We start from the raw sequence: 11415 nt of genomic DNA, 5'->3' as shown, positions 1-11415 counted from the left end.
TGTATATGTGTGTAGTGTATATGTAGTATATGTATGTATGTGTATATGTATGTGTATATGCAGAGCCGTATTAACCCTTTCTGCTGCCCTAGGCACTAAACCTGAAGACGCCCTATCTTCACGCACCGATTGGCCATACCAGGCCTGACCAATACCACCATACCCCACCGCCCTGGAAAAGACACCAGATTTACTGGCAAGTCTGAACAGGAGGTGAAAGACTAAAAAATAAAAACAAAAAAAAAAAGTTTTTTTCTTTTCCCCTGCTCCCTGGTGTTGCCCCCCTGCAAGGTGCTGCCCTAGGCACTGGACCACGGGTGCCTAGTGGTAAATACGGCCCTGTGTATATGTAGTATATGTATGTATGTGTATTGGTGTGTAGTGTATATGTAGTATATGTATGTATGTGTATATGTGTGTAGAAGTGTGCAGTGTATGTGTAGTGCTGCTATCAGACACAATGTATATGTATGTATGTGTATATGTGTGTAGTATATATGTATATGTGTGTAGTGTACATGTATGTGTGTGTATATGTGTGTTGTGTATATGTATGTGTGTGTATATGTGTATAGTGTATATGTATGTATGTATGTGTATATGTGTGTAGTGTATATGTATGTGTGTGTATATGTGTGTAGTGTATATGTATGTGTGTGTATATGTGTGTAGTGTATATGTATGTGTGTGTATATGTGTGTAGTGTATATGTATGTGTGTGTATATGTGTGTAGTGTATATGTATAGTGTATATGTGTGCAGTGTATATGTATGTGTGTGTATATGTGTAGTGTATATGTATGTGTGTGTATATGTGTGTAGTGTATATGTATGTGTGTGTATATGTGTGTAGGGTATATATATGTGTGTAGTGTATATGTGTGTATATGTGTGTAGTGTATATGTATGTGTGTGTATATGTGTGTAGTGTATATGTATGTGTGTGTATATGTGTGTAGTGTATATGTATGTGTATGTATATGTGTGTAGTGTATATGTATGTGTGTAGTGTATATGTATGTGTGTATATGTGTGTAGTGTATATGTATGTATGTGTATATGTGTGTAGTGTATATATATAAGTGTATATATATGTGTGTAGTGTATATGTATGTGTGTGTATATGTGTGTAGTGTATATGTATGTGTGTGTGTATATGTGTGTAGGGTAAATATATGTGTGTGTAGTGTATATGTATGTGTGTGTATATGTGTGTAGTGTATATGTATGTGTGTAGTGTATATGTGTGTAGTGTATATGTATGTGTGTGTATATGTGTGTAGTGTATATGTATGTGTGTAGTGTATATGTATGTGTGTAGTGTATATGTATGTGTGTGTATATGTGTGTAGTGTATATGTATGTGTGTGTATATGTGTGTAGTGTATATGTGTGTAGTGTAGTGTATATGTATGTGTGTGTATATGTGTGTAGTGTATATGTATGTGTGTAGTGTATATGTGTGTAGTGTATATGTATGTGTGTGTGTGTATATGTGTGTAGTGTATATGCATGTGTGTAGTGTATATGTATGTGTGTGTATATGTGTGTAGTGTATATGTATGTGTGTGTATATGTGTGTAGTGTATATGTGTGTAGTGTAGTGTATATGTATGTGTGTAGTGTATATGTATGTGTGTAGTGTATATGTGTGTAGTGTATATGTATGTGTGTGTATATGTGTGTAGTGTATATGTATGTGTGTAGTGTATATGTATGTGTGTAGTGTATATGTGTGTGTGTGTATATGTGTGTAGTGTATATGTATGTGTGTAGTGTATATGTAGTGCCGCTATCAGACACAATTGATGTCACATGTCAGTTCTCTTCCTATCTACAAAGTTTCATTCATAAGCTTCCCCTGTGTGGTCCCCATTAGCAGGGCGTGGCTAAGACAGACCGGGGGTGTGGTCTTAGAACGCTGTGCCAGTGAGTGGGCGTGGTTATGTGAGAGCGTTCCAGGTTGTGGGCGTGCTCATCCTCTTGTCGGCCCCGCCCACTAGCTGATACAGTATTAGCCGGCCGGCTGAGGAGTCGCAGTCCCGGCCACAATGAACTTCATCCTCCGGAGAGTGCTGAGCGGGGGCCGAGCAGTGTACCCGGCCGGGGCACCGTGTGTGCACTACGGCTCAGGTGAGTGGCCACCCCGGCTGTGTGTGCCCCCCCCCCGCCAACCGGGAAACTTCCTGCGAACTTCCCAAAACTTTACTGCCCCCCCCCACCCACCATGTATGCTGCTTATGGCCAGGGCTGGATGGGGACCACCTCCTGGTATATATGTATACAGGGGATAGGAAGCACATATATATATATATATATATATATATATATATATATATATATATATATAATATATGAGGAGTGCAGCAGCCTGGCCTTGCAGCCCCCATTCATATATCCCCATCATCAGCCAGGCTAGCCTTCACCTCCTGCAGACTGATTCTCTCCCCTCCCCCCCCCCCCCCCAAAAAAAAACCTTCTGTCTCCTCAACTGCTGCAGAACTACAATTCCCAGCATGAGTTGGGTGGAGGATCAGGACAGGGGTTGCTTAGAGACTGTCAGGGCATGCTGGGAAGTGTAGTCCCACAGGAGCAGGAAAGATACTGGGGAATGCTAATTTGTGGCAATAGAGACTGTCTGGGCATGCTGGGGGTTGTAGTTCTGTCACAGGTGTGGGGGCACACCTTTTTTTTTTTTAAGCAGCCACAGGTTGGGGAACACTGATCTAGCCGACCAAAAGGGAATGGAGACAGTCACGGCATGCTGGGGGTTGTAGTTCTGTAGTTGCCACCGGTTGGGGATCAATGAGAATGGTGGCCCATATGGCCATACTACTTATGGAGATTGTTACATAGGGTGCACTATTAAAATCCTCCATCATAGCCCAAAGCACTGTCCCACTGTGTCCTCACCCTCCAGCTGGAGTGATACTACAACTCCCAGCATGCTGCAGCTGGCAGGGCTCCAGGTTGCTATGATGTGTTGTGTGACATTATCTGTGGTGGCCAGCCGCCCCGTCCTGCGGTGACACACCCCCGCCTGCCGTCTGCCCGCCGGGTCACTATGACAGACCAGCAGCACATACATGCTCATCCATCATGCACAGAGTACACACATACTGCCGGCCGTTCATTAGCCGTCCCCGGGCTCCTCGTTCATTACTGGTAATTAGTTGCTGCTGATTGGCCGGAGACCCGCAATCCAATTATGAATGAGAAGCTGTAATTGCTGGTAGGATGAAACCTGCTGAGCGGCCGACGGAAAAGATTAACCCTTAGATGCCAAGGAGCATCTACATATGTAATGGCAAGGGGTTTGCACTTTTTTTCAAGCTCTCTGCTAGAAAAAAAAAATCGCTTGCAGGACATACAGCAGCTAATAAGTACTGGAAGACTGGAGATCTTTTTTTAATAGAAGTAAATTACAAATCTCTGGCACTTTCTGGCAACTGTTGATTTGAAAGAATTAAATTTTTTGGGTAAACTACCCCTTTAATTCGGCTGTTTCTTAGTACGATTGGTTTCTTGGACACCAGAGGGAACAATGAATAATGGCGGCAATGTGAGCTGTCACCCAGCTTTCCCACAGTCCTGAATATCATACATATTATAGCTCCACATATCTAGTCTGATTTGCCGTTCAGGATTATTGTAAAGGTGGGAGAAAACTTAAGAAAGTTTTCTCAAGATTGTAATTTGTCACTCATTCACAGGATAGGTCGTAAGTTTCTGATTGGCGGGGGTCCTCACCGATCACAGGAATGGGGGTCCCTAGAGTGTATGGAGCAGCAGCGCATGGCTGACTCTGTGTATAGGACTGCCAAAGAGACGATAGACTCTGTCCCATTGCCAGTGGATGGAGCGGAGACCTGAATAGAGCATTAAAAGTACTGATTAATTTGGGGGGCAGGGGGCTCCCATTCTTGTTATTAGTGGGAGTCGTAGCAGCCAGACCACCTTCGGTCAGATACTTATCACCGTATAGGTGACAAGTTATAATCCTGAGATAACTTCTATTAAAGTTTTAACAACTCCCACTTATTAGGAGAGGGAGACTTAAAGGGGTATTCCACTCAAACATAACTTTCTATATGTTGCTGCCTATGGTGAGACTAACAATTCCTTCCTTCCGTACTTGTTATTATGTATTCGTTCTCCTTACCCCAATTCTCAGCTGCTGCTTTCTGCTGAAGACACAAAAATCTTTGTGAGAGCTTCTCTTTCTGTCTCCCCCTCCCTTCTAAGACGGATGATTTAAACAAGTTCCTCTCTGCAACTTTGATTAATCCTCCTAATGCAGCGTTTACATGGAACGATAATTCGCCCGATCGTACGACTAACGATTTCGAAGTAACAATTTTTTATTTTTATAACGATCAGCGTTTAGACGGTGAACGACTGTTTACACGGAACGATCTGCAATTTTTTACGAATGATGATTGAGGAACATGTTGTAAGATCAAAATGAACGATTTCTCGTTCGTCGCTTGATTGTTCGCTGCGTTTACACGTATGATTATCGTTCGAATTCGATCGTTATCTTGCAAATTCGCACGATAATCGTTCAGTGTAAACGCATCAGCAACTTTACCTCAGATGAACCCTCCCAGCATTACAAAGAAGCTACAAAGCTGCAGATAAAGCCTGCCAGCCATCTCAGAAGTGAGGGGGAGAGGGAGAGAAAAGCTCACACACAGATTTTGTGTCTTCAGCAGAAAGCAGCAAGTATGGAAGTAATTGTTAGTCTTACCATGGGCAGCGACATATCAAAAGTTATATTTGAGAGGAATACCCCTTTAATCTATGGATGAGGGGTCTAGTAGGGTCACTTGCAGGGGCCATGAGTCTGTATAAGGAGGCTGGGATCTGTAGCGTTTCCTCTGTCCTCTTCTCGGGCTCTTCTTTCCTCACTTTCTCCCCCCCCCCATACATAAGTGAACAAACACCCTTCACAATGACCTTTTTCCGGTGTCTGGAGAAGCTTTGCAGAACAGGAGGGGGGGGGGCACCGTGACCCCTCACCCACTTTAGCTACATTCATTCTTCTAATCTATCGTCCCCATAGAGCAGACACGAGAAAATTTTAAAAAGTTAACATTTTTAGGTAAAAACCTAAATTTGTAAAATTAAAGCTTCGTGTTAGGAGGTTCCCTGAACGACAACTACCAGATGAGTGTTTCTCAGAGGTGAGCGAACCTCAAGCTACTCTGGTTAGTCGGTGACTGAAGAAGTTGAATGCAGCCCTAAGGCCTCATTCACACCTTCAGTAGTTTATCAGGACAGTAATTGTATCTGCAATCCGCAAAAAAGTTGTCTGTAGTGTAATCCTTATTTTTTGCGGGACGGCAATAGTTAAATGAAGCTGATCTGCCAAAAATATGGACGCTCCCATTGCGGATCCGTAAAACTACAGACCGAGCGAGTGTTCGGGTTCAGTCATGTCCGAGGTTCACTTATCTCATGCCTGCTATATATTCCCATAGTGGGTAATACCTCCTACAGGGGGCTCTGGGGGGGAAAGGAGGGACACAATAGTAGTTTGTGGTGCAATTTGGGGGAGGAGAAGGGTTAATTAAAAATCAAAATTAAAGCTGTTCCTACAAGTTTTGTACTTTTTGGTGATCTAATTATATTGTGGATGTGTGTGTATATATGTGTAGCAGAGCTGTGTGTAAGGGTATGTTCACACTGAGTTAATCAGGCGGAATTCCGTCTGTCTCAGTGTGCCATAGCCCGTCTATGGGAGAGCGCGTGCTGCTGCGTTGCTGCCGCTCTCCGCTCCAAGAAGTGACATGTCACACTGAATTTGCGGGGTTTCGGCAGCGGAAAGCTCCGCCATAGAATTCAATCTGATTTACTCAATGTGAACATACTCTAATGTGGCGTGTGTATGTATGTGTAGCACAGCTGTGTGTATAACATACATTCATATTTGTCACTACATATTGTTTGCTTATCCACCGGACGATTATCGTTAAATCGTTTGAATGTAAACGATAGTCGTTCATTTGAAAAGCCGTTAACGATTAACGACCGAATGAGAAATCGTTGATCGTTTTAATAAGACCTGGACCTATTTTTATTGTTGCTCGTTCGCATTGAATAAGATATTGTTCAGCGACGACAAGACGACCGCAAGAACGATCATAAGTAACGATTATCTTTCCATGTTAATGGGTGAACGATTTCAGGTCTTTCACAATAGCGGTCGTTTGGATCGTTTATCGTTAACGATTATGCGAACGATAATTGTCCCGTGGAATAGGGCCCTTAAGGGCTCGGTAGACAAAATAGTTTTGGAGCTTGTCTTCTATATATTTGATGATGATTGAGCGTTCATGTTCCCATACGTCTAGTGGCTCCTGAGATCCGTGAAAGAACGCTGGTAGCGGTGAAGCCGGATGGGGTGCAGCGGAGACTGGTGGGCGAGATCATCAAGAGATTTGAGCGACGAGGCTTCAAGTTGGTGGGAATAAAAATGCTGCAGGTACCTGTCTGAGGATGTGGCCTGACCTCCTGATCCCGGGCAGGTCTCAACAGCCTCCAAAATGACTGACTGTGCTTTAATCATCTTGTCCCAGTTTACAGTAGGAAGAGCAGCTCTGAAGTACAAACTGCTGCTATACCAAATCAGTCCATTTGTGACAATGTGTAATACTGCAGTGACGTTATGCCAGCCCTGAGACCATGTTATGATGGGGGGGTCCAGTGACTGACTTGGCTCTGCTACATCTCTACATGGTGTTTGCCGAGATTACATACAACCTTCACATTTAATACCCAGGAGCTGCTTCACGCTGGGTGTGTAACGCATCCTGTCCAGACAACTTGGATCCTTTTACTTGTGATTCACTGATTGTTCTGTAATTATAGCGCAATGTGAAATGGTGTTTATAGGATGTAAAGGAGATTTATGAGCAGGTTAATGGTCTAGTGGCAGAACATTGGAGGGAGAGGGCTGTAAGGTTTCCTTCCATGGAGAGTGATATCCATTGGCCTATGTGGACACTATAAAACGATATTACGAGCGATTTGTAGGTGGACGGTATATCAGGTGGAAATTGCTTCTGCTATACAGGTCCTGATAGTGTGCGGCCATGCAGTACTAGCCTTCTGCATAGCAATCGCTATATCCATTACAGGAACACAACAATGGCAGTGCCAGATCCCTTATATAGTAGATGCCAGAAACACTTAAAGGGGTACTCCAGCAAACCTTTTTTTTTTTTTTTTTTTTTTTTTCCCCTTCAAATTAACTGGTGCCGGGAAGTTATATAGATTTGCAAATAACTTTTGTTTAAAAATATGAAGTCTCCCAGTACTTATCAGCTGCTGTATGTTCTGCAAGGAGTGGTGTGTTCTTTCCAGTCTGACACGGTGCTCTCTGCTGCCATCTCTGTCCATGTCAGGAACTGTCCAGAGCAGTAGCAAATCCCCATATAAAACCTCTCCTGCTCTGGACAGAGATGGCAGCAGAGAGCACTGTGTCAGACTGGAAAGTATACACCACTTCCTGCAGGACATACAGCAGCTGATAAGTACTGGAAGACTGGAGATTTTTAAATAGAAGTAATTCACAGATCTGTATAACTTTCTGGTACCACTTCATCTGAAAAATATCATTTTTTGCAGGCGTACCCCCTTATCAAAGCTTCCAGCGCAGAAGTGATCAGACTTTATGGTATAACTGGTAGATGGCGGCTGATGCCAGCACCTCAGTGGGCAGCTCCATAGAGGTTATGTATGTGTTATGTTTTCTCCTTAGGCCTCAGAGGGGATCCTGGCTAAACATTACCATGATCTGCAGAGGAAGCCCTTCTATCCTGCACTCATACGTTATATGGCGTCCGGACCTGTTGTAGCAATGGTGAGTACAAACGGAGGTAAGGCTGTGCAAAAAAAGCCTTCTAAGTATGGGAGATGATGACGCCATCCATATCCCAATATCCCAGCATCCCTGCGGATCATCTGATTGAAGGGCCTTGGTCTCCTTATTGTTTACTAGGCCGAGCTCTGTACAATCCTGGTATTACAGCTCACCACTTTATTATAGGAATCTCATAGATCTGCAGTCATTTAAAGAGAATATTACAGGACTCAACCACTGTATGGGCAGGGATGTAGGATCAATCACTGGATTCTTTGCAGCCTTTTCCTTTAAGGCTTTATTAAAAGTGTCAAATATTAGGCCAATATGCCATTATCTGCATTCAAAAAGACTTTCCCCAGGTCCCCCCTCTCTCTCATTTACTGCTCATTATCAGGAAATCTCGACTCTTTTACATCAGTCGGGCCCTGTGTAACCTATGGAGAGGGGAGGGAGATTAGTCACCAGCAGAGAACAAAGCATTACACAGTGGGAGCTGTGTGAAAGCCGGTATTCAGAGGTCAGTGCTGACTTCAGAGGAAATAGCTCAGTGATGTAGCTGTAAATTAACTCTTTGTTGTCCTGTTTTGGTGCCTCATCCCTCTCAACCCCTCCCGTCTCCATAGAGAACAAAGACGGGGGAGAGCTTCAAACTGCTTTTTCATGATTAAAATGCATTTTTCAGCTCATAAACCGAATTACAAAGTTTCTTAAAATCGCCTGGATTATTGATTTGTCCCCCCAAAAAAAACTTAAACGACAGTGACACTTTAACCTTTATCTGTGGATACCCGAAACTCCGGTGGAAGAATGGATTCATGCTGATCGGGTCAGCGTGCTTTGTTTAAACATCACTGTCACAAAAAAAAAGACACGTCAAAATTTTTCGCACTCAGCTAATTTCTCTCCTGGAGGGATAATGGGAGGCTATGGGGAAGTCTCCTCACAGACACAGATTCACATATACTGATCGATCAGGGTCTAAATACTCTGACATGTTAAAAAAAAAAAAATATATATATATGAACATGCATTTGCGCCTACACTGATCACTGAATCTATTACCTAGGTTATATTGGACTGTTTGGATTAGGTGTGTCAAACTCGAATACACAGTGGACCAAAATTAAAAAATTGGACAAAGTCACGGGCCAACCATGATAATTATTGCAGCCGCGGTGCTGGCGCTGTCAGAGCTGTGGACTATGATACATGACATGATGAATTGCTATGACATTATTAAACCCCAACCCATATATTGCCAATCCCCCCCCAAAAAAATTGCTTCTCATATTAGCCAGCCCTCCCACTAGTGCCCAAATAGGAGCCAGCCCTCCCCAATAGTCTTATATAGTAGCTAGTCCTCCCCCATAGTCTCATATAGTAGCCAGCCCTCCCCATAGACTCTTAAATATTAGCCAGCCCTCCCCATAGTCTGTGAAATATTAGCCAGCCCTCCCTATAGTCTCTTATATAGTAGCCAGCCCTCCCCCACAGTCTCTTATATAGTAGCCAGCCCTCCCCCACAGTCTCATATAGTAGCCATGGGGGGCCAGATGTAATTCAAACTCTGAATTGCCTGGCGGGCCAAAAATAATGGCACCACAGGGCAGATTTGGCCCGCGGGCCAGAGTTTGACACTACTGGTTTGGATGATAATCGCCCCAGGTAACAGGGCCCTAATACTCAACCTATACTGGATGTTGGTCTAGATCAGACTCTCCAGCTGTTGCAAAAATACAGTTCTCATCATTCGCTTTAGCTTTGGCTGTCCAGGCATGATGGGACTTGTAGTTATATAACAGCCAGAGGGCCGGAGTTTGACACCTGTGCTCTAGATGAAGTAAGTTTATCCCACATCCTTAAAATCCCCTCTGTGTTCTTTCTTTCTCCAGGTTTGGGAGGGACACAATGTAGTAAGATCTTCCCGTCTCATGGTTGGGGAAACGGATTCTTCTCAGGCCAAGCCTGGTACTGTGCGAGGAGACCTCAGTGTCCATATCAGCAGGTGAGTATTTGGTCATATATGTGGAAATTATGCCTAAAGTCCAAGTGTTTAATGGACATTCTTTACTTAAAGCAAATTTTTTTTTTTTTTTTAGTAGTATTATCTCATTGTCTGTCGGGGTGCCTGTCACTTTAAAAAAAATAAAATACAAAAAAAATATACTTTTGACACGTCGTTTTCCTTCGAGTTGTGATGACGTCACGACTCTTGTAATGCCTGTCCCGGCTGATGGACTGGCCTCTCAGCCAATTAGTGACTGGAGCGGCGTCCTGCACCAGTCACTGATTGGCTTAGCGACCAGTCCATCAGCCGGGTCCTGACATGTCAGGGCCGGGGGTCCCGCTGCTCACCGCAGGCACAGGGAGAGTTAAGTTCCTACTCCTGTTCAAATCCCCCCTGCCACTGCTGGATTTTAAAAATGGCTGGACTTCTTTTTATGCCCCTCCCACCTGGGACCAATCACAAGGACCACCTATCCCGGCCTCCTCTGCTGCTATTATTCTCTATGGTCTACTAATAGAACAAGGCTGACTCCTGTGACCATAAGGTGTAAACTGCTGTGCTTTATGTCCGCAGGAACATCGTCCATGCCAGCGACTCTGTGGAGGTAGCGGAGAAGGAGATCGGCTTGTGGTTTCACAGTGCGGAACTGATGGACTGGGAAACAAATGATCATAGTGACTTGTATCAAGTTTAGTGCTGCTTGGTGACCCCTCAGACCTGAACTGACCCTCACACTCACTGAGGGGCACCAAAAAACTCATGGAGGGTGACAATGAGGAGATAATCCTGCCCTTAGGTTTGGGTTGTGAACTCTCTGGGCATTGACTGAATCCACCAGCCACTCTTCTTACTGTTCAATAAACATTGCCTTTATACAAAATGAGCCGTGTGCCAGCGTCCTGTTTATACGTTCCGGTAGGGGGGAGGGGGGGCTGTGCTTTTTCCATTGCTCTCCATCCCATGGGAATGTCATGATCTTGTGTCTGGCCTGCGAGGTGTCTGTTATGTTAACCCTTCTATATCTGAATACAACGTCCTTGATGTTCTTAGATTCAGACGTAATACTGGGATAAAAGCACAAACTCCTAATTGATGGAAATGCACAAATCACATAAACTAAAAAAAAAAAAAAAACATAAATGGTGGAATTCTCAGGCAAGGTGCACCATTTATTATAGCATTACATAAAGCATGTCTCCATTGCAATCTCTCTATTTCTCGTATAGTTTTTGCCTTGGAGCCCATGATCACTACTTCTGATCCTGACAGTCATGTCTTCAAGGCTGCGGTTACATAATCACAATGGACTCCGTTTTATGCAGCTGTGGTGCTCACGAGTATGATAGATCAGTCTGTATACTGTCCCAGGCTATATATATAGTCTGACAACACACGTGCAGGGGACAAGCTGCTTCCTGAGTGACTTCTGCTTGCTCATCCTCCCACTCCCCCTTACTCCATTATCTGTCATGCTTTGGTTATGTTAATGGATGGTGTATGCACCCACATATTTTATATACAAGTGGTCACTCAACAT

At 43.8% G+C, this 11415-nt stretch overlaps 1 protein-coding gene across 1 annotated transcript; it reads left to right on the top strand.

The window, feature by feature from the left end:
• The first annotated feature begins 2004 nt into the window (after positions 1-2004).
• On the top strand, positions 2005-10741 carry NME4 (NME/NM23 nucleoside diphosphate kinase 4). The gene is made up of 5 exons (XM_069982111.1): positions 2005-2133; positions 6357-6487; positions 7766-7867; positions 9763-9875; positions 10452-10741. Exons 1-5 carry the CDS (start codon positions 2052-2054, stop codon positions 10570-10572), a joined length of 549 nt encoding a protein of 182 aa, XP_069838212.1. The 5' UTR covers positions 2005-2051; the 3' UTR covers positions 10573-10741.
• The last annotated feature ends 674 nt before the right edge of the window (positions 10742-11415 follow it).

The sequence above is a fragment of the Dendropsophus ebraccatus genome, chromosome 9 (genome assembly GCF_027789765.1).
Source record: "Dendropsophus ebraccatus isolate aDenEbr1 chromosome 9, aDenEbr1.pat, whole genome shotgun sequence".
Taxonomy (NCBI): Eukaryota; Metazoa; Chordata; class Amphibia; order Anura; family Hylidae; genus Dendropsophus; species Dendropsophus ebraccatus.
The sequence above is the reverse complement of the archived record's forward strand: the minus strand, read 5'-3'. Positions and strand labels throughout refer to the sequence as shown.

Coding starts and splice junctions, on each gene's coding strand:
- NME4 (XM_069982111.1), top strand. CDS start 2,052: ATGAACTTCATCCTCCGGAGAGTGCTGAGCGGGGGCCGAGCAGTGTAC. Junction 2,134..6,356: donor GTGTGTGCACTACGGCTCAG/GTGAGTGGCCAC, acceptor CCATACGTCTAG/TGGCTCCTGAGATCCGTGAA. Junction 6,488..7,765: donor TGGGAATAAAAATGCTGCAG/GTACCTGTCTGA, acceptor TTTTCTCCTTAG/GCCTCAGAGGGGATCCTGGC.